Below are 23944 nucleotides of genomic sequence, written 5' to 3'. Positions count from 1 at the left end.
GGTAAATCTGTGCAAAGAAAGCCAGTCCCCGGGACTCCCAGCACCCCACTCCCTCCAACCCAGACAACTCCCGATAGTTGGAGTTCCTCCACAGTAAGGTACCATGGAAGAACCCCTGTATTCGCAGCATTTTCCGCACAGAGTGCCATAAAGTAAGGAGAAGCCTGACAGTCGGGAGCGAGACCTGCAAATGCGTGAAACCAGCGTCCAAATGCGCAAATGCAGTGTACGGGGAGCCAGGGGGAACCAGGAGAGTCCGGATGGGATCTGCAGGATCAGGCAAATCCCAACCTCCCAGATGCTGAACCTGAGAGGCAAGGAAGTACACCCTAGGATTAGGGACTGCCAGACCCCCACTGTCCTTACCCATCTGAAGAGTAGTCAGTCTAATACGGGCCACCCGTTTCCTCCAGATTAGATCGCGAAACAAGGATTCCACACGCAGGAACCAGCGTCTCGGGATCCAGAGAGGGGCGTTGTGGAGTACATAGAGGAGCTGAGGGGCCCAAATCATCTTTACCAGATTGACCCGTCCCGCCACAGACAGAGGGAGTTTACACCAAGCGGTACATTTAAGTCTAAATTTATGAAGCAGGGGCACTAGGTTAAGTTCCAAATAACGGCCGACATCCGGGGTCACCTGAACACCCAGGTAGCGGAACTGGTCAACCACTCGGACATCCCTAGCCCTTTCCGGCAGGGGGGCCAAGATGGGGTCCAGAGGCATAAGGACCGACTTATCCCAGTTTATTGAGAACCCGGAAAAGGAGCCGAAAAAGTCAATCAAATCCATAACCTCCCTCAGCGACCTCCCCGTGTCCCCCAGATAAAGGAGGGTATCATCGGCATATAGGGAAACCACGTCCTCATGCGGGCCCCGTCGGAAGCCAACAATCTCCGGATGAGTCCGGAGACGAGCCGCGAGCGGCTCTAAGGCCATGGCAAACAACAAAGGCGAAAGTGGACACCCCTGCCGAGTGCCCCGGAAAAAAACAGAAGGGTTCCGACAGGTCCCCGTTGACCCTAAGTCTGGCTCTTGGATTGGCATACAACAATTTAACCCAACTAATAAAGGTGTCCCCCACTCCAAAACGCCTCAGCACCGCCCACAGGTAAGGCCACTCGACGCTGTCGAAGGCCTTAGCTGCGTCTAACGAAAAGATTGCTCTATTACCAGGATTATCCACAGGGAGCTGAAGGTTAAGAAACAGGCGTCGCAGGTTCAGAGCCGTAGCTCTCGTGGGGATAAAGCCCGATTGGTCCCTGTGGATAATGCTCTGCACTACTGCGGACAGTCTAGTGGCCAGTATTTTAGCTAGTAGTTTAACGTCCGAGGTCAACAAGGAGATAGGTCTATAAAAGTCGGCTAGCATGGGATCCTTTCCAGGCTTGGGGATCAGTACCACAATGGCCTCGCACATAGTCAGGCAGGGTCCCTCTCCGGAAAGCGTCATTGAACACCCTCAAGAGCACCGGGACCAGCTGCTCAGAGTATCGGCCATACACCTCAGATGGCAGGCCGTCCGCACCCGGGGACTTGCCCCGTGGGGCGGCCTTTAGCGCCATTAGAATCTCGTCTGCAGTTAAAGGAGCATCCAGGCCCTCCGCCTCCCGGGCAGAGAGCGCCGGCAGGTCGCAGGTGTCCAGAAAGTCCTCCACCACCCGCTGCGGGGCCGACACCTTAGAGGAGTAGAGATCCGAGTAGAACTCACGTAGGACCCTAGATATCTCAGGAGTGGAGCTCAGCAGGGCCCCCGAAGGGTCCCACAGAGCGGTAATAAATGCCGCTGGCTGTTGGGAGCGAACGAGCATAGCCAACACATGACCAGTACTCTCCCCCTCCTCAAAATGCTTCTGCTGTAGGAAAAAACGCTTATTTTCAGCCCGTTGCAAAACCACCGTCTTGGAGAGGGACTGGGCTGCCAACCAGGAGCGTTGAGACTCCTCCGAAGGGTCATTAACATAAGCCGCCTCCGCCCTGGTCACCTCTTCCAGTACGGTGTTCTCCCATTCCTTAGTAGAAGATTTAATGTTATTTATCAGATAACTAAACTGCCCCCTCAGGAAGGCCTTAGCAGAGTCCCACACCACCCCCAATGCAGCCGTATCCAAATTAATCGTCAGAAAGGAAGTTAGTAACTGGGGTATGGGATCAGGACTAGGAAATAGCGTGAGCCAGAAAGGGTTCAGTTTCCAAAGGGGTTTACCCGACCTAGACGGCAGGGACAGGCTGATCCGGAGCGGAGCATGATCCGAAACCAATCTCGGGCCATACTCAGCCCCAACCACCAGCGGCAAGAGGGCCAGATTGCCGAACCCCATATCAATGCGGGAGAGGCCAGACCGTGCAGCCGAGTAGCAAGAGTACACCCGGTCACCCGGATGCCCCATCCGCCAAACATCCGTCAGTCCCAACTCCCCCATCAACCGAGCAAAGGGAGACCCATTGCCGATCGACTGAGGGGGCCCGGAGCGAGGGGTAAATCTGTCCCAATGGGGGTCCAGGGTGGCATTAAAGTCACCAACAACCAGCAGAGGGACCGCAGGAAGGCCAGCAATCCTCTCCGCCAGCAAACCAATGATCCCAGCCGAAAACGGCGGAGGCACATACACCGCAATTATTGCGCAGGACAGACCCCCAACAGTACACACCAGCATAACAAATCTACCCTCGGGGTCAGCATAGGATGATGAGCAGGCAAAATTAACCCCCCGCCTTATCAGCAGACTCACACCCCTGGAATATGTAGAGTAACTAGAATGGTATTGATGTGGGTACAAGCCAGGGGCCAAACTGGGAGGGGGGTCAGCAGCTAGGTGGGTCTCCTGCAAGCAAACAACGTCCGCTTTCAGTCTTTTCAGATTACGGAGGACAGCAGTTCTCTTCAGCGGATTGTTCAGGCCACGCACATTCCAGGAAACGCAGCATAAAGTATCAGCCATGGTCATTCCAGGGGTATGATGGACACGAAAGGATGTTAAAGCAGCGGAAGTCACTACATCTCAGGACAACAAAAAGGGGCAAGAAGGGACGTGGAACAGAGGGGGGCATCAGCCAGGCACTGCGAACAGCAAGGGGTAGTCCAAGTCTCCAGCAGGCACAGAGAAGGCTCCAGGCATCCGGGCAGGAGGCCCAAACAGGGGCAGCAGGGTTGCAACAGTCATCTCCAGTGGTGAGGAAGAGGGTGCAAAACAGGACAAACAGGTGCGGGAAGGGGTAACAGTCAACAGAAGGTTCGGGATCCTTAGAGCGCCCACCGCCAACATGGTTCAGTGAGCGTCGGTCATCAGCAAAGTCCGTCCAACCAGGACCCATAGGGGGGAAAACGGTGGGAGACGCAGCTGGCATAGCAGTCTCCACTAGAACAGCGTTCAAGACCACCAAAGGTGGTAACTGTAGTCCGGGTAGATAGGGCAGCCTCCGCCCATATAGGGGTATCACGGGGACCACCCGATCAGCAACAGTAGATGCAGGTCACAGCTAGGCCCCAGGTTAGGCCTCAAGGAACCCCCGGCCGTGGAGACCGGTCGGGGCGCTGCGCCCGCCCCTCCACCTCTACCCACTGTGCCGCAGCCGACGGGCTTTCAAAGAATTTCACACCATCCCGCGTCACCACTCGCAGCTTAGCAGGATAAAGCATGGCGTATTGCAAATTCAGCTCTCTCAACCTCCTCTTCACCTCTCCAAACCTCGCTCTCTGCCTCTGCACCTCCGCAGAGTAGTCCGGGAAAAGAGAGATCTTGGAGTTGTCCATCGCCAACTTGTCCTGTAGGCTCCGGGCCTTGGTTAGGATAACATCTCTGTCCTTATAATTAAGCAATTTAAAAATGAAAGTGCAGGGAGGCGCTCCAGGAGGGAGGGGGCGCATGGGGACTCGGTGCGCTCTTTCCACGGAGAACATGGGAGTGAAAGAATCCCGGCCAAAAGTTTCCAGCAGCCAATTTTTAATAAATTCAACAGGGTTCTTCCCCTCAGCCCTCTCTGGGATGCCAATAGCTCGCACATTATTGCGTCTCATCCGATTCTCAAGGTCCTCCAATCTGGCTGCCTGTTGGGCAGCCAGAAGTGCAGTATTTTTAACCTCCCTCTGAAGGGGGGGTAAATCATCCTCGATGGAGCTGACCCTGCCCTCCACAGCCGCAGTACGTTCCCTGAGCTTCTGCATATCGTGTCTTATGAAAGTGATTTCAGCCTTAACACCCCTCAGCTCTACAGTAAGAGCAGCAAGAGAGGTGTTACTGGTGGTGACTGCGGCCATTATGTCCCTCAGGGTGGGCTCAGCATCAGGCACAGGGGAGGAGGACTGGAGGTTACCTGCAGTGTCCCAGGCAGAAAGGTGTGCAGAGATGTCACCCAGCGGGGCTGTGTCGTCGGCATCTGACTGCGGAGGAGAGGAGATAGCAGGAGCGGTCGTCACACTAGGGGCCGATTTTGTGGCAGGCTTCGAGAAGAGCTTCTGGGCAGCCTCCTTATAGGAAGGCTTCTGTGTGCCTCGCTGCGGCTGGGAGCCATCTTGGGCTTGGCGGTCAGGAGCATGGCGGCCGGTCGTCTGCCGATATGACATATTGCAGCGGCTCGAGGGACCCACCGGACAGACCAGGAGCTCCGGGGGTCACAGAGGAACGAGTCCCGCAAAAAAGATCGGATCGATCGGGTGTCTAAAAGGATAAAAGCACAGGATGTTCGGCGGAGCGAGAGCTTCACACGTCCGGCTACATCCGCTGCTCGGCCACGCCCCCAGCATGCCTTTTGTCTTTTGACTAAGTCTATATGCCTAGCTATTCCTACGGATAGGTGGACAATACCAAATAGTGATGACTTGGAGATGGCGGCGACTGTCGGAGGACTCAGAGAGGAATTTTACAGGTAAGATTTTACAAAAAATTCCGTTTTTTGCCACTGTACAGCTGCAATATGTATGCACAGGGACGCACAAGGGCAGTTCTGCATGTGACTCCAGCCCTTACTCCCTTAGAAGTTCTGATATCCTTTGAGAGAATCCTCAGATGTTATCTAGAACCTGGTACCCCTATTATAGCTTTTTCTTCTTTTGGAGACTTTCTCAGCAACATTGGATTGGGCTTTAGCTGCACGATTCGGGATAAAATGAGAATCGCAATTTTTTTTTTTTCCCCTTAGAATAAAGATCACGATTCTCTGAGTAACATCTTTTACATTATGCAAAAAAAATTGGGCTAACTTTAATGAATTTTTTTAGTAAAGTGTATTTTTTCTCCAAAAAAACTGTGTTTAAAAGACTTCTGTGCAAATACAGTGTGACATAAAAGATTGCAACGATCGCCTTTTTATTCTCTAGAGTCTGCTAAAAAAAGTATGTTTTGGGGTTTTTAAGTAATTTCCAGCAAAAAATACTGATTTTTAACTTGTAAGCAACAAGTGTCAGAAAAAGGCTTAGTCTTTAAGAGGTTAAACTACCCTCACTTACAGATGGATGTTCATTCTTTTGATCTAAAACAGGGGTGGGGAACCTATGGTTGGGGGGGCCGTATGCGGCCCTCAAAGTAATTTGGTCCGCCCCCCCGTGCAGCTGAGTCTGTGTCTCTCAGCTGATCTGTCAGAAAGGAGCCGATTCTACCTGTATAGTTTCGGCTCTGTTCTGACAGTCTGAGTGAGTCACAGGCGAAGTGATATCAAATGCACTCTGCCTGTGACCAATACAGGAAACATTGCCTCTTCCTCCAGCGCGGCCCCGCTGCTAGCCTGCATTTCCCGCCAGCAGCACACATAGCAGTACCAGGCAGCTGTACCCACGAGCAGTACCAGCCAGAGCCAGCTGAACCCACCAGCAGAACCAGCCAGCTGAACCCACCAGCAGTACCGCCAGCAGTTCTTTTCAAATCTTACCACCACAAAGTTGAGTGCGCTCCAGACTAACCGACTCAAACCTGGAAAACCAGTTGCGAGTAGCAACATCATCAATACCAGCTAACATCACACACCTCACCAAAGAGAAGCAGTTGCAGCCATCACATTAGGGGGGAGAGTTAATTAAATGTTTTACCAAATCTAACAGGCACATTTTTAAGTTGATAATTTTGTACGGCCCCCGAATGATTTTATAAATACCCAAATGGCCCTTGGCAGAAAAAAGGTTCCCCACCCCTGATCTAAAAGAACAAAATGATACATTGTAAAGCATTGTGTTTATAGTTATCTAGCAGCCTTAACAATGTTGATGTGTTTTTTTTTTTTTTTGACAGCTGTGAGTGAGCAGAGAACAGCCCTGTATGGCCCTGTTCACACCTGAGTGTTTCTCAACTTGTAAAACTCTCATCTCTCTGAAGTCTCAAAATGGCTAACAAGCAAAATCCCATTCATTTCAATGGCCCATGTTCACATATGAGCGTTTTTTTTTTTTTTAAGCTTAAAACGTTCTACAGGTGACAAAGTACATGAGCTTCTTTTTTTGGCACATTAAAGGAGTTTTTGTTAGATGTCAATGCCTACCTCCAAACACCTATAAAAAATGCCTAGTAAAGGCCTCAAAACTATACTATTGCACAGCTCTAGGTGGGGCTTAGGTCCCAGCCCCGTATTCGGGGGACCTCTACAACCACTTAGGATGTTTGACGATGAATTAAAAGGCTCTCAACATGCTTCAGCTCATTCCCCTGTAGAGCCTATATCTGACCAGAGGCCTTTTATCTGGTTGGACCAATGGTCCAAGTGACTGTATATGACTCAGATTCAAAATCCCAATAGTCCGTTTCTGAAAAAATGGGCACTGTAGTCTCCTGCGGTCTCCTCAGTTAGCCGGTCATGTCAGACAGTATTGATGCAATACATACTATTCTACAATTGGAGATTCAACCTGCTGTCTAGTCTTTTTTGCTGTTTTAGAGCTCTTACTGTAGCACTGAAATGCCCCTTTGCACCTGCTGTTCGACACATTGCCTGATGTGTAGTGTAAGCAACCTGAGGGATCCTGGGCCCTGCCTGAGAGTGCTGAAAATTATTTCCTTTTGAGGAGGCATTTGTCAAATGGTGGATGGTTTACTCAGTGGAGTTGATTTACTAAAACTGGAGAGTACAAAATCTGGTGCAGCTGTGCATGGTAGCCGATTGGCTTCTAACTTCAGTTTAAGCTTTGACAAAAAAAAATGACCTAAAAGCCGATTGGTTTCAATGCAGAGCTGCACCCGATTTTGTATTCTCCAGTTTCAGTAAATCAATCCCCATGTATTACCTGAATTGGAGCACCACTAATTGGCTGGAAGGCATGCTTTGCTGTAAAGGATTGAACAGGCAGTTAGCATTCCTTCTCAAATCCCAGTTTGAACTGGTTGGTTCTGTTCTGTTTTGTGTTGACAGTGACTGTAATCTGTCAGACATGGTCAGTGGGTGAATCCCCTCTTACGGGATCTTTCCTCAGGGTGAACTTCTGTTTGAGGGTGGCTAGAGAAAATGTCTTATGCTTCGGCTGTGATGGCTTGCTGCAAGCATCAATGCCTATATTTTCATATGGGTCTGATGTCCATACAGATGAGCATGGTGAAATGCTCATGCATCGTCCTTTGAAAAGAGTTGTTGGGACTTCGGTCTTGGCTGTAGCGGGAAAAGTTATTTTTTTTAATTTTTTTTGTTCCTGAGGACGAAGATCCAGAGGAACTACAAGCAACCCCTGGTATTCGTGGGGCAGGTGCGGGCCCCTCCCTGGAAGAGTCGGACTTTAGAGGCTCCCTCAGTTCCCTGGCACCCCGGAAGCCTAATCTGGCGTACCCCTTACTTCTCCCTCCCCTAGTAGGATTCACATGGGGGGGCGGTAATAATGCGGCCGCTTTCTGCAATTATAATCCAATTCCCCATTGAAAATGTATAGCGGCCATTTTCTTGTGGTCCGGGGGCGGGACTCGCATGCAGCACATTTTTTTTTTTTCCCCTATGCCTGAGGCAGACTTGCTTCCTCTACTTGATTTTCTGTGTTACTTTCGTTTTGACACTGATCGGGACTGCACATTTTATCTTGGCTCTGGTAACATTCTGGGGGTCCCCTGTAGGCTTTTCCTCTCCTGCTCTGATAGATTTATACATTGCTCAGGGTTTGGGGGTCCACAGTAATAACGGGGAGACCGCGTTTATTTTCGCGGTTTTAAAGGGACATTGCACACATTTATTTTCCTTTGCTAATTGAGTCCCAGGATAAAATATCACTTGCAGACCCCCTGCGGGACCCTCTGACTCGCAGTTGCAGCCAGTGATTGTGGTTTTTCTGCAAAGCCTGATGTACAGTTGATTTTCTTCTGTTGCTGCTAGCCGCAAACGTCCCCCATCCTCCCCTCCATCTGAAGGATCTTAGGATTCTGACACAGATATGGTTGCCGCAGACCACCTTAAGGGGTCGGTGTCTTCACATTCTGACTGTGAAGAAGACCTGTCCTCAGCTGTTGCGCGAGGTCATGCCTAGGTGGAAAATTTGATAGTTTGTGTGGAAAAATCTTAAAATGGCTGATGAACCCACAGCTTGGACTCTGCTGATGAACCCACAGTGTCAGGTACCTGGTATAGGTGTCTTTTGGCTCCCCCAAATCGGGTAAAGTATTCCCTTCTCCTGACTTGTTTCACTCTATTGTGGATGAACAATGGTGATGCATCAAGCACATGCTGGTGGTACCTAAGCATTTTGCACGCTGTTAACCCTTTGCGGTGGCGGATACCAGGTGTGCTGTACCACCGAAAGTGGATTCCCCGATGGCCAGGTTGAATAAATCGACTTTGGTGCCAGTGGAAGAGTCGCCAACCTTTTTTAGATGCCATGGATAGACAGGTTGAATCCTTATCCCGTCATGTACATATGGTAATGGGTCACATGTTAAAAGCTAACTTTGTGAACGTTCTCGTAGCACAGACTGCTACTGAATGGGTGAAGTTGCTGAAGATTAACTTGGAAACGACACCGCTTCCCCCTGCGGTTCTGGAACTGTTAGACCAGTTGGTCCAAGCCCTGGTGTTTGTGTGATACGTGCCTGGACTTGGCATTATTGGTGGCCAGGACGTCAGCAGTGGGGGGTTGCTGTTAGGCGCCGGCTATGGCTAAAATGCTGGTCGGCTGACCAGGTTTCTAAAAAAGCATTTGCTGATCTCCCTTTTACAGGGGAGAAGCTATTTGGAGCCTCTCTGGACTAGTTGATCAATAGTATCACGGGGGTTAAGAGCACTTATCTGCTCCAATCCTCTAAAGGCAAGGTGCCGCGCCATAGGCGGGGGCCTTCCTTTACTGCTCATAAGTCTCTTTTCGTGCCTCCGGGTCACAGGAAAAAGGTAAACCGTTTAGATCATCTGGAGGGTCCAAGAAGCTATGGTCCGGTAAGTCCAAGGGCGACAAATCCGGAACCGCAGACAAGCCCTCGTCTGCATGGGGGCACCCTCACCCAAGTCTGGGGTGGGGAGACATCTTTGATTCTTCCAGGAACCCTGGACTTCCTTGATCCAGGACACATAGTTTCATGTATTGATCAGTTTCGGATACAAAATCAAATTCGTCTCGTCCTTGGGACAGGTTCCCACCATCCAATCTTCTCTCGTCCCCAACCAGGTTAAGGGACTTGAGAAGGGCGGCACAAGAATTGCTGTTGCAAGGAGTGATTGTACCGGTTCCTTTTCAGGAATGTTTTTCAAGGGTTTTATTCAAACCTCTTCACCGTGCCCAGGAAGGAAGGCAAGTTGCGTCCCATCCTGGATTTCAAGGCCCTGAACTGCTTTGTGCGGGTACAGAAGTTTTGGATGGAATCCATCCTCACGGTAGTGGCATCACTACACCAGGGAGATATCTTGGCCTCCATATATTTCAAGGACACATCTACTCATCCCAATTTACGCTGGACACCAGCGGTTTCTTCGCTCTGCGGTCGCAGAGGAGCATTATCATTTTGTGGCGTTACCCTTTGGTTTACCAAGGCATTTGCACTGCTTCGCCAGCGGGGGTTTGCGGTACCTGGGTACCTAGACGATCTCCTGTTGAGAGCAGACTCTCCTTCAGTTTTGTTGGGGGATTGGACGGTCCTCTATCAGAGCTCTGCAGGATTTCGGTTGGAACATCCATTTCAAGAAATCCGTGCTGACACCTGTCTTGAGACTGTATTATCTGGGCTTGACTCTGAATTCAGCCTTGGCCAAGGTGTTTCTTCCCCCGGACAAGCTGCAAAAGTTGCAGGAGGCGATTTGGTGGTTGTTGGCGAACGAACTGTCCTCTCTTCGAGTTTGCATGTGGGCCTTGGGCAGGGCCGGACTGGCCTACCGAGATTCTGGGAAATCTCCCGGTAGGCCGCAAAGTTTTTTTTTTTTCTCCTCTTTGAAATCGCGGGCGCCACCCCACCACGCTGGGTACGCAGAGTCGAGTTAACCACCAGATGTGAGCGGCATGACATCATATCCGGCGGCTGCGCGCCGGTGGATCTCTCTGGCTGCACAGCATGGCGGCATCCCTTCCCTGAAGTTCCCTCCAAGGCTCCCACACAGACATCGGTGCCCGGCGGCATCGCTGAGCTGCCCTGTACTGTACAGGTAAGAGTTTTGGAGGAGGGACCTTGACCTTGTGTATTGCATTTGGGGTGAAGGGGGGGCAGGCAGTATTGTATTAGGGGGAGCGGAGGAGGTTGATCAGCATTGTATTCGGGGGGAGGGGATCAGCATTGTAATATAATGCTGATCCCCCTAATGCAGTGCTGTCCCCCCCTCCCCCTAATAAAATGCTTTTTAGCCGGGAAGGGGGGGATCAGCATTATATTAGGGGGGGCAGGGGGGGAACAGCGTTGTATTAAGGGGGAGGGAGCCAGGGAGGGGACAGCATCGTATTAGGGGGGGAACAGCATTGTATTAGGGGGGGAGGGGGGGGAACAGCATTGTATTAGGGGGAGGGGGCCAGGGGGGAGGAACAGCATTGTGTTAGGGGGAGGGGGCCAGGGGGGAAGAACAGCATTGTATTAGGGGGAGGGGGCCAGGGGGGGAAGAACAGCATCGTATTAGGGAGAGGGGGCCGGGGGGGGGGGGGGAACAGTGTTGTATTGGGGGGAGGGGGCCGGGGGCAGCATTGTATTGGGGGTAGGGGGGATCAGCATTGTATTAGGGGGATGGCGAGGGGGGAAGGAACAGCATCGTATTAGGGGGGAGGGGGAGATAGTGGGGAAGGGGGTCAGCAGTGTATTAGATAGTGGGGAGGGGGGGGTCTGCACTGTATTAGATAGCGGGGAGGGGAGTCAGCACTGCAGTGTATTGGATATCGGGGAGGTGGGGTCAGCACTGCAGTGTATTAGATAGCATGGAGGGGGGCCTGCTGGGCTGTTCCTAGAGCCTGTGGCCTCCCAGCTGTGCTGTCCCTTGAGCCTGCGCCGTTCTCCCAGCCTCCCCCTGCCAACAAAGCGTAAGAAAAGGAATAAAAAGAGAGAATACATGGAAGAGAGAAGAAACGTGGGGGAGGAATAAAGAAAAAGGGAGAGAGAGTAAAAGCCAGAGAGAGAGATAGAAAAAACAAGAAATTAGGAGAGAGCGAGAGATAAAAGGGAAAGGAAGGAGAAAGTGGTAAATCCTAAAATGTACCATAAGGGGTTTTAATTCTGTATGAGTGGTAGGGACCTAGAGAGCGCTAAATGTCTGCTGGTTAGGGGGCGCAAATTACTTCCCTTGCCTTAAGTGCTGACTACCCACGCTATGCCACTGGGGCTGGTATGAAATTATTTCCAGGGCTGGTTTTTATTCCCAGTCTGGCCCTGACCTTGGGTCTGGTATCAACCTTCGAGGCAGTTCCATATGCTCAGTTCTATACCAGAAAGGGAGATTCTTGTCAAATGGAACAAGGATCCAAAGTCCTTGGACTCTTTATTCGGTTAAGTTACAACACAGTCTGCTCTGTTGTGGGGGATTCAGTCTCCAGCACTATGCTAGGGTAAGTCCTTTCTCCCGTTTTGGACGGTGGTGACCACGAACGCCAGCCTATCGGGCGGGGTGCTGGGGAAGCTTTGTGCCCAGGGTACCTGGACAATGGAAGAGTCAAAACTACCAATAAATGTTTTGGAGCTCAGAGCAATAAAGCTTTGTCTGAGCCATTGGACGACTCGTCTGCAGGATTGTCCAGGTTCGGATTCAATCAGACAACGCCACGGCTGTGGCTTACATCAACCACCAGGGGGGCACCAAGAGTGTCTTGGCATCCAAGGAGATGGCCGAGATTCTGGCCTGGGCGGAATCATTTATTCCAGCCCTCTCTGCTGTACACATTCCAGGTGTGGAGAACTGGCAAGTTGATTACCTGAGTCATCAGGTGTTGGATCTAGGGGAGTGGTCCCTGCACCCAGAGGTGTTTCATCTCCTGTGTGTTCAGTGGGGGACTCTCGAGGGTCAATATGTTTGCTTCTTGCCTCAACAAAAAGGTTCAGAGATTCATAGCCCGGTCTCAAGATCCTCTGGCCAACGCCACAGATGCACTGGTTGTTCCTTGGGGGTCAGTATCATCTAATTTATGCCTTTTTTATTTCTTGCAACTCCTGCCGAGGCTTTTGCACAGGGAAGAGGTGGAAGGGAATTCCGGTCATTCTAGTGACTCCAGACTGGCCTCGCCTGTCTTGGTACGCAGATCTGGTAAGGTTGGTTGCCGATGCTTCTTGAAGACTTCCTCTAAGGGAAGATCTAGTGTCTCAAGGTCTAATCTTCCATCCTGCTTTACAGTCGCTAGCTTTAACGGCATGGCAGTTGAAAGCCAGGTGTTGAGAGAGAGGTTTTTCTGACTCTGTGATTCCTACGCTATTGAAGGCTAGGAAGTCGACTTCTAGGAAGATATTTCATCATACGTGGAAAGCCTATATTTCATGGTGTGACACACTGAAGCTGCGCCCTCGCTTGTTTTCGATAGCTAGGGTCTTGGCCTTTCTGCAGAAAGGAGTTGAACAGCGGTTGGCTTTGGGCACTATCAATGGCCAAGTGTCGGCTTTGGCTATATTTTTCCAATGCCCGTTAGCTACGCATGCTTGATTCGTACCTTTTATACAGGGAGTGCGCCATATGGCTCCTCCGAGAAGGCCCCCACTACCCTGTGTTGGTATCTTCGGATGCTTCTTTTGGCTGCAAGGTTTTGCGGGCTGCTGTTTTAAAGAGAACTTTTTTTTTTTTTTCCTCTTGGAGGGTGTATTGTGTTTTTAGGGTGATCTCCAGTTGTTCCTGGTTGAGCTCCGTTACCTGGTTGGCTAAGTTTAGCCTTTGGGGAGTTACGTTTCCGTTTGCGTTGTCTTCCCACACCTCATGAATATACTGCTTTGGGGCATCCCTATAGTCTCTGACTAGATGGTGCTTCGTCTGTCAATGAACGATGGAGAAAACTGGATTTTTGTAAGAACTTACCGTAAAATCCTTTTCTCTGAAGTTCGACAAGACACAGCACCCGCCCTCTACTTCTGAGTGAATGGGGTTTTGTTCTATTCTAAACACTGCTTGCAACTAAACTGCTTGATAGCAGGGGGTGTGGGGTTATGCCTGCAGGGACATCCCCCCCATAAGTGTGGTTAAGCTTTTTTCCTGCCTAATGCCTATTCCTGATAGGAGAAGCATAACCCTATAGCCACTGACTAGATAGAGCTGCCTCTTGTCGAACTTCAGAGAAAAGGATTTTATGTTAAGTTCTTAATCCCATTGTTTGAGTTCTTGGGTTTTTCTCTCCCTTAGGAAACTGAAGAAGGAAGGCTTAGGAGACTTGTCTGATAAGCTACAATGTTTGAGTCTTGGTGATCACAAGGACCCCCGGATTAAATACCTTTCACAGCTAGAGGCTCTTTTTCAATTTCCAAAGCAATCTATAGAAATACATGCGTTCAAGAATCAGCTGCAGGAGATTCCCACAAGTAGGTTTCTTACACTTTATATTTTCCGTATAGTAAAACTGTGGCAAATGCACTACTTTCAATTTCTGTTTTACAGACACTGTAGTGTGTATATTGACTCTGGCTGACTCCCATCAAAGAAGCCCTGGTGATACTCTACTACTCTGCAGACTTGAACAAGGAAATGCACCTGTTACTGTTCATATACCAACAGCCCAGTTAAAGGCAAGATTAATTTGTATGCTTTCTAGAGTTCACGTTTATTTAAAATATCGGGGGGAAAAAAATCTAATTCTGTGTATGTATAACAGCCAGTTATTTACTGGGTTTTTCTCATTTTTTAATTTTATTGCATGTGTGTATATAGTTGTCCCTTAGTTCGGCCGTGCAGGAGTTTGATGAGATTCAGAAGCAGCAGAAAATCGTCAACAATTTAACAGATAAAAAAGAATGGTGGGAAGGACGCAGAGCTCTAGATGGTCGCATGAAGGTAAGATGATATGACCGTGTTCTGTATTACTAATAATTGCTTGATTTATGTCTATACGATCAAAACTGTCCATGTACACTTGTATCTTTTTTATATAAATCATTTACCAGTAATTTGTTGGACAACATTGTGTACATACAGCCACACACTTTAGGCTATGTTATAGGCATCAGGATCTACATGATTGTGTTATCTGTAAGCCAGCATCTTTCTCCAAAGTGATACTAGGTGGACATTTTTCTTGGATGATGAAAGAACATAACTTGCCCTGGGAAAGCATGTTTGGGGGGAAGTAACAAGAAAAATATGCCCAAGACTTTGCCTCATCCTTGCTAATCAGTTTCCATCCAGCTCCTCCATTCGTAGAAGCCAGTACTGCAGCTTCTTTGAATAAAACCTGATCCGCGAATAGAGAACAGGTGGATGTTTGAGGGGTCTGTACCCCTTATTCATTATATAATTGTGGAGTGTAGGCTTGTTAAATTGTGTATAGGAGCATGAACGAGCTATTTTAAAACTAAGCACCTGTATGCATGAAACACAGTTGATTTTATGGCTTAATGTGTAAGCAGCTTTGGAGAATAGGCTCAGTGTTCCCCTATCTATGTTCCTAAAATAGCGATTGCCAGTGACAAGCTATGCGAGCTCTTGACTGTTGCTGGCAAGAATAGATTGACCTGGAGCGACACAATTGCTTAAGGTTTGCTTAGGACAGGTACATTAAATATTCGATACTTGCAATAATGGAGGAAACAAAACTGGTAAAAGACTTTGTTTTAAGTACTATACTGTTTAAAGATAATTTTTGCTCTGACATGGTACAGTGCAATGTTTTGACCAGTGGTACCACGATGGTCATCATTTTTCTAAAGCTACATTTATTTATAAACTCAAATTATCCTTAGCGGAAACGTGGGCTTTTTAAATGGTAACTCCAATGGAATTGTATCAGAAATGTAATTTGGTTTAAAGTATAAAATAATTTATTTGTTACTTAGTAAGTCGATTCAATATTACATACATAGACATGGAAAACCAAGGGCCATGTAAAGCCCATAACATCCTAATACACATGGTGACCTCAATTGAGTGACATCAATTGTGGTATAACAGCTATCCATGCAGAAAATGCCAACATGTTTTGTGGTATATACATCCCGCTTCTTCAGGGCTTTTTGTCGTCTGCATGTAATCCACAATTGTCTTGTATACACATAAAAATCATATCAAAAAAAAAATATATATATATATAGAAAAAAAATAGTTGTACCATAAACCTACCACGGGTAGCGTTTGAATATGTTCCAGTTAGGGGGAGACCAGGAAAATGTACACACATCTGAAAACTGCGGGCATGCAGACATGAACGCTGGCCAAAGACACAGCTAGGGCTTCAATATGAAAAAAAGAGGGAATATCCCTAACCACACTAAACATACAGAAGAAAGAGAAGAGAAAATAAATATAGATCTATAGGAATTGTTTTAGCATCAATATATCTTTAGGAATCCAAAAATCAAGGGGGTAATCTACCCATCTAGTATCTATAACCATAATGAAGTATCTTACCATAAATCAAAAATCAAGGCGATTCAACTGCAATGATCTTAACAGCATGTTCATTCGTATTTGAATGTCTGGGTCTCCTGAGACCCCCACCTATCCAACACTGGAGAGCCCTGCACATAGGCAGCCCCCTAAGTAGTCAAAAGGGGTGGTCCCATGGAGCGCTAGCTGGGGTTTCTCTCGTTTGGCACTGCATAGATGCCACCTACCTCTATACAAGGACATAGAAGGGCAGAAATGGGCGCCAGGAGGGATGGGATATAAACCACTTAATGGCCGACTCCACATAGTCAGCCATCCCCATCCGAGTGACCGATACCGGAAACTACATCAGTTCCAGCCCTCGGAACGGAAGTGGCGTCAAGCCACAGCTGGATGTAGACATACGTATGTAGAGGAAAGGCATCGCGGGCGAAAATGACGTACCCCCCCACTCCGACAGGGAGCAATGCTCAGCCGACACTCGGCCCAGTGCATCCACCAAGGCATAAGCATCTGGCCAAAGCCGCGCCCTGCCCGTACCCCAAATAGGGACGTACCGTTGGCACACAACCCCGACCACAGGGGCCCCCCCCGCACAATTCTAAGGGAACCTGCCAGGAGTAGCATAAACAGAACAAAGGTGTCCCCACACATCAGGCTCATATAAAGAAAAAAAGGCGATAATGCAAAAAAAAAAAATGTGACATATAGGGACGAATCAACAAGTGCTTAAATCCAATAATTTGCATGCATAAATAAAGTGCAAAACATGCTAAAAGTGAAACCTAAGTGAAAAATAAATCCCAAATTAATAGTGCAATGAAAGTGACAAAATGTTCTCAGTAGATATTGATACTCAAAGTCCATATTATTGTGAAAAAAAAAAGAGAAAATTTGATGTCAAGTCCACAAATATTAGGTGGTAAATCAATAATAAAAGAAAAGGGGGGTGTCTTCCGTGCAGAATCCCAAAGAAAAACGGGCACTTATCCAACCTATGAGTGCAATGGCCACTCACCTATATATAGAACATTATGCGCATTCAAGGAATCCAGTGATGGAAAATCCTTCCACAGTGGTGGGTAATCGGTTAATGCAAAACAAATAGACTTCTCCAGTATATAAAAGCAGGGATTTTATTATAAAAATAGCGACTTGCGGTTTAGTATACAGTTGCAGACGGAACAACAAGTAGGACCGCAATGTCCCTAGATGGTGTGGTATGTCTGTGAACTTCTGGTCTCGGCCAACAACAGGAAGTAATGTCACCCGACTCCTGACGCGTTGCGTCACAACACACGAGACTATCAAGGGTTGGAAGCTAGGTGCCGATTGTCAGAGTAAATAGAACTGCATAATTAAACCAATGCTCATATTTAACCCTTACTGAACCTTACTGAACCTAAATGGCGTATATAGAAACATGACCGAAGAGTCCATATGTAAATTAATAAGATGAAAATCTTGATAAAATGAATGGATGCCTTACCAAACTAAATATACATATATTATCACAACATAACACATAACATGAGGCCAATGATAAAACACCAGTAAATTAAAAAAACAATATTAGAAAAGTCATATTGAATAAAATTGCTAAAAATTATAGAGAATATAAAAAAATATATATATATTTATTTATTATATGTCAGATGGGGAACAAATGAAGATGGAATAATATGAGCCCCAGAGGAGGAAAATAACATATGTACTAACAATAATCAGAACATTTTGACATTGAGGTCAAACTCAATGTTTAAACCCAATGGTGAGAGTCTGTATCTCAAAAATCCATCGGGACTCAACTTGACTCAGAGTGATAATCTTATTGCTTCCTCTCGGGGTTTATATTTTTCTCTATGCCCCAAAATTGTAGGGAGGATGGATCTTTTTGGTGACATTCAACTTAGTGTTTAGAGATGCTGTGTTTTGGGTAACCTTTTTGTATGTTCTGAATGTGTTCTCTCAAACGCTTTCATAATGGTAGTTTCGTTCTCCCTATAGACTGGAAGTGACATGGACATTCCAATATATAGACAGCTCCCTCTGTCCTACATGATATAAAATCTATAATATTGTGATTTTTACCTGTGGCGGTCAATATAAATTTTTTCTTTTTTTTTCTTTTATTAAGGTTGGTGTGCCTACAGGCAAAACAATTCCTACATGGAAAAAAAAAATATTTTCCCTCAAAGCAAAAGTCTTAGGGGGTTGATCGATTACATTTTCGGCTATCTGATCTCTTGATTTTAGGATCCCTCCTATAGGTAAACTTTCTGGATTTCAGGTAGTAGTTGTGCTAAAAATCTATCAGCCAAAAGAACCTTCCAATGCTTTTTTATAATGCTCTCAAGCCTTTTATGTTGAACGTTGTAATCAAAAACAAGAGGGGGTTCCTGGTGGGGGTTTTCTCCTCTGTTCCTTTCTCCATTTAATAGTGCTTCGCTTTCTAGATTCCCCACTTCATTATTTTTTTTTGTCTTCTAAACAAGCTCTTTCTAAACCAGTCTATATTTTCACCTAATCTAAATCCAACCGAGTTTATGCCATTCGCGATGGGTCTCCCAGGTGGGTTTTGTTTGTCCTTATGTATTTTGGGTAACCCTGCAGAAATTGGCTGCTGTTGCCTTTTTATTTATTTAATTTGTTTTTATTTTTATTTGGGTCCTACTTGAATTCAATTAGTGGTTAGCACATTGGTTCATTACCCTCTTTCCCCACACATAACAGGTGTCCCCACCAAAAGGGGAAAGTGGGCAGAGCCACAAGTCCACCAAACCCAATAGGCAGCCATAAGATTCCAATAACAAACAAGAGACAGTCACGGGTATTGAGTGTTGAAAATAAAATGTACCTACTAATTACAGGTAGAAGCCAAAGCGAGGCCTATCTGCAATATATCCAAACTGGTATATAGAAAAATCCCTGCCCAAGGTCCAGGATGTATCCTAATATTCATCATGAAGCTCAGATTCTCCAAGTCGCAACTATGGCAATTTTTAAAGTGCCTTGCAATACGACTTTAGGGGATCCCATCACATGTCATCCACGTGTTCTTTCACACGTTGCCAAAACTTACGTTTCGTTTTACCCACATAAAATACATTGCATCCCCCCTTCAGGAGATATACGATGCCCGTGGTCTTGCAGTTTGCGAAATGCTTATGTCGAATTGTCGTGGAGCCAACTGTCATGGGGTCTCTGTTAACACCAATATATCGACAATAGTCACAGTGACCACATCGATGGGTACCCCGAGGGTGGGATCCACATGGGTCCGATACTTGGGTTCCATCAAAGTGGCTGGATGTGAGAATGTGTCTTTAAGAGACCGGTTTCTACGAAAAGCCACCCGAGGGTCTGCATCCGCAAACTGTTTAGCAACATTATCCTCGGTAAGTAACTACCAATGTTTTCTCAGAACTCTCATAATTACCTTGTGCTGTCGTATTTATTAATGGGTCTGATTTTAACTTCCTCCTGATAGTGTTCACCCTGAAAGAAAATCATTCCTGGGGCTTTCTAATGCTTTTCTATAGGCTCTATGGCTATAGCCACTTTTGAGAAATCTTTCCTTAAGTGCCCTGTCTTGTGCCCTGAATTCATCATCACTGGTACAGTTATGACGTACATGTAGGTGCTGTCCCATGGGTATGCCCCTAATCAAATGTTAGGGGTGAGCACTGTGGGCATGAAGTAAGGAATTTCTTGCCATTGGTTTTCTAAACAGGCTAGTAGCCACGGAACTGTCAGGGTGTTTAATGATCATTAGATCTAAGAACGGTAATGTGTTTGTATCAGTATTCAATGTGAAACGTAGATTAAGATCATTTGCGTTTAAGCTATATACAAACTCAAGTAATGCCTGGCCCTGTCCAGAAAATTAGGATGTCATCGATGTGCCTCCGCCAAAGAAACATGGCGGAGGTACACGACAAGTCCTCAGATGCAAAGATAGACTGCTCCCACCCCCTCGTACAGGTTGGCATATGGTGGGGCACAGGTTGTCCCCATAGGTACCCCCTGTACCTGGAAGTAGTGCCAGCGGTCGAACATGAAAGCGTTATAGATAAGAATAAATTCCAGTAACGCTAAAATGAACCCACTATATTCCTGGTGAATATTACTCCTCTCATCCAAAGGCATTTTAACAATTGCAAGACCTAAATGATGGGGTATACTGGAAAAAAGGGTCGATTTGGCATCTAGATGTAAGCCATCAAGAATGTTAAGTAAATGAATATTATCTTTTAAATGGGTAGGGAAGCTTTCCACGTCGGGGCCAAAGGAATCGTCCACAACGATGCTGGTCTTGTGCAAAGGACCTGACCACTAGACTACAAAAAAGATCCTGGAATTGGGCAATGGTTAGAGGGGAAATTCTTTTATACCAGGCTGAATTTGAAAGAAAATTTTCGCACATCCGGACATGAGTCCTGGGTAAGGATAACCATGTTACCCCCCTTGTCGGAGGGTTTTATAATAATGTTATGGTTTTCCTATAGTTTATTTATGGCCTCCCTTTGTTCCCTGTCTGCCCTCGATCTGTGTTTTGCTCTGTGAGTTGATACGATCTAGGTCTTTCATTACTAACTGTAAGAATAGGTTTGTTCTAGGATTGGTTTGGGTTAGAAATTTTTTAGACTTGTTCTTTTAGTTAAAATATATAAATAAATCTGTGCAAAATACATTATATAAACACAATGGCAGCTTACATATAGTGTTTTCCACTAAACGCAAAAACAAATCTAAAATGCAGCGCCAATAATTTCGTGAAAAATTAGAGCATGGTAAATAATAAATAACCAATCAATATAATCTTGTGCATTAAAGTACACTATCAAAATAATCATGTGCATGATAAATCAAAAATAAAGTCCATAAAAAAATGTGCTAAAAAACATCTTTAAGGAAATCCCATCGTGCCGTGCCAATAAGCAATAAATGTGCTGGTGCATTAATCCACATGAAAAGGTGACCGAGTGCAATCCAATCTGTGCTCACACGTAGCTCACCTTAATGTTTGACTCACATATTCCAATGAGTCAAACGTACTTTACACCTAGAGTTGTAAGATCAATCACCACTCCTCTCCTTCCTCCTCTTTGCTCCGGAATATAGCACCCCACGGTATATACGAGAATCTGAAAAAAGGGGGGAGATAACCTCTAGTGCTCTCTGTATAATGGTTAAGACCCCATTCACACTAGCGCGACTTGGTCGCCTGACAAGTCGCGGTGGGTCGCTCGCCATTGAATAGTACAGGACCCGTTCTAATAGGAGCGACACAAGTCGCTCTGACTTAGAAAAAGGGTCCTGTACTACTTTGGGGCGACCTGGAGGCGACTTGCATTGACTTCAATTATATGAAGTCCGTGAAAGTCGCGCGAGGTCGCGGTGCACGATGTGCACCGCGACTTCACAGGTCGCCCCACCAAGTCGTGTCGCCGCAGTCTGAACGGGGTCTTATTGAACAAAGAATACATAAAATCCCACTACTACAAGGCACTTCAGCAGTGCAGGCTTAAACAGGCTCCTCTCATGGACTTCCGTAAGGCTGATAAGGATGTGGCGTCCGTGCGCAGGCTCCGCCCCCGTATAGGTTACGTCAACAAATGACTTTGTCAGCAGGAGTGGAGCCAGCATAACGTCCCTTCCATTAAGTACCTCACCATAACAGTGCCCGCCCTCATACACACCGATCACTTCTTCTTAAAACCACTTCCTGGCAATAGCGGATGTGGTCCGATCAAAAGGGATGGGAGTCACTAATATAAGAACAGACCAAGGACACCATTAATACACAATTCATAGATGTATAAATTGTGTGATTGAGATATATATATAATAAAATATGTGACGTAACTCGTACCCTGTGCACGGACGTCACATCCTGATTAGCCTTATGGAAGTCCATGAGAGGAGCCTGTCTAAGCCCGCACTGCTGAAGTGCTGTGTATGTGAGTGGAATTTTATGTATTCTTTGTTAAATAAACCATTATACAGAGAGCACTAGAGGTTATCTCCCCCTTTTTTTTTTTCCATTTTCCCGTATATACCGTGGGGCAGTATATTCCGGAGGAAGGAGAGGAGTGGTGATAATCTATCTAACACCTCTAGGTGTAAAGTGGGCTTGACTCATTGGAATATGTGACTCAAACATTAAGGTGAGCTGTGTGTGAGCACAGATTGGAGAGAACCTTTTCATGATGATTGATGCACCAGCACATTTATTGCTTATTGGCATGGCACGATGGGATTTCGTTAAAAGATGTATTTTTTTTGACACGTTTTTTATGGACTTTATTTTTGATCAATTTATCATGCACATGATTATTTTGCTGACACATTTGTATGATTTTCACTTGTATAGATACTCACTATTGTGAGGCTATTTATTAATCAACTTGGTGTACTTTAATGAACAAGATTATATTGATTGGTTATTTACCATGCACTAACTTTTCACTTAGTTATTGGTGCTGCATTTTGATATTATTTTTGCTCTTTTAGTTAGCTGGCCAGGTGGGGGATTTCCTATCCAGTACCATTACTTTATTGGGATCCTCGTCTCTCATTAAGGCTTCAAAAGGAACATCCCTGCTTCCTTAGCCAACTCCCTAAGGGTTTTGAGTGCCCAGCCTTCCGAGTAAGTGAAATTATGTTGCTCAAAATGCCTGGCACCCCTATCCTGCTCACTCCTCAGTGTCAGGGCCTTCAAACTGGTGCTTGAAATTCTGCTTTCTCACAAAGAGGTGGAGATCCTTCACCACGTCAAAAAGGTCCATATCCGTGTCTAGGCAGAAGTTGAGTACCAATCTTAGTATATTCTAGACGATGAAGGTGCCTGGTTTTAATGTTTTGGCCCTTGATGTAATGCAAAAACCTGCTGCCCTTTTTTATTTTAATGGTGGTGTGCCAAAAAAATACAAGTAGTAGATAAGTGAAATAATAGGCGTGGGTAATCAGTGGTGGTGTTCCAGGTGTGTTAGGGGGTATTAGATTGTCTACGCCAAACCATTATGTCCATAAAGATGAACCTCGTTTACCAATAAATAAATAAAGGGTGGACTTTAAAATCATCTATAATACCATAATGTGAACCATCTGTAATAACCTAGTAAAAAGGTGAAATATATATGTCTATATAAAATTGGTGACTTTTAGTGATAATAACATTGCAATTAGTGACACTTGTGTTATAAAACCTTGTATGACATAAAAACGCCTGTAATTAGCAATAAAATCTGTAATTCATTTATATTTTCTTGCAATAGGTGAAAGTCCGTGATAAATTGCAATTAGTGACACTTGTGTTATAAAACCTTGTGTGACCTAAAAAACGCATGTAATTAGCAAAAAAATCTATAAAATCTGTAATTCATTTATATTTTTGTGCAATAGGTGAAAAAGTCCGTGGTGATTAAATAAAATCTTCAAGTGCTTTTGTGCTCCAATTTGTGCTCTTGATAAAATTCAGCAATATTTGCTTCCTACCAGATGGCTTTAGGCCACAAGGACCTAGATCGCTTTTGATCCTTTTAAGCATAGATCAATCCTCCACCGAGTTTATCCAATCCAGGGATAGGTGGTTGATGTTCCGATCTGGACCGTAGGATAAGGTCTCAAGCAGATGTATATGGGAAAATATAATAGGGAAGCCAAAATATAGTGTAAATCCGTTTTTATTATAGTGACAAAATAAAAGATTAAATTGGCTGCTTACAGTGTGTAGTGCCTTCTCCTGGCACTAGGTGGAAGCGCTGCAATATGTTTCTGGTGCTCTGTAATAGGATACAGTTTCCTTCCCAGCCCCTGTAGCGTGGCTGACTTCCTGAGGACGCGATAACCGTGAAATGCATTGTGGTCTGTAAACCGGAAACTGAATTAACCAGCGACGTCATTTCCTTCTTTTAGTCTGGAACACAGGCCACCGCTGCCACGCTACAGGGGCTGGGAATGAAACTGTATCCTATTACAGAGCACCAGAGTGGTGCCGCGGTGTGGGGGGGTTGCTGGGATCCCTGTGTCCCTTTTGCGGTGCTTGTGCAACGTTTTGGGGGTACAGACATGTTTGTG

General features: G+C 46.1%; 1 protein-coding gene across 1 annotated transcript in view; it reads left to right on the top strand.

Moving 5' to 3' along the window:
- The window catches only part of ESPL1 (extra spindle pole bodies like 1, separase), a 270074-nt gene that overhangs the window by 161632 nt on the left and 84498 nt on the right, over positions 1-23944 (top strand). The window contains exons 22-24 of the mRNA XM_082244709.1: positions 13670-13845; positions 13922-14049; positions 14192-14314. Coding sequence (XP_082100835.1) covers positions 13670-13845; positions 13922-14049; positions 14192-14314 — 427 coding nt within the window. The remainder of the gene's footprint in view (positions 1-13669; positions 13846-13921; positions 14050-14191; positions 14315-23944) is intronic.

The sequence above is a fragment of the Pelophylax lessonae genome, assembly GCF_965119305.1.
Source record: "Pelophylax lessonae genome assembly, chromosome: 2".
In the NCBI taxonomy this organism is placed as follows: domain Eukaryota; kingdom Metazoa; phylum Chordata; class Amphibia; order Anura; family Ranidae; genus Pelophylax; species Pelophylax lessonae.
The sequence above is the reverse complement of the archived record's forward strand: the minus strand, read 5'-3'. Positions and strand labels throughout refer to the sequence as shown.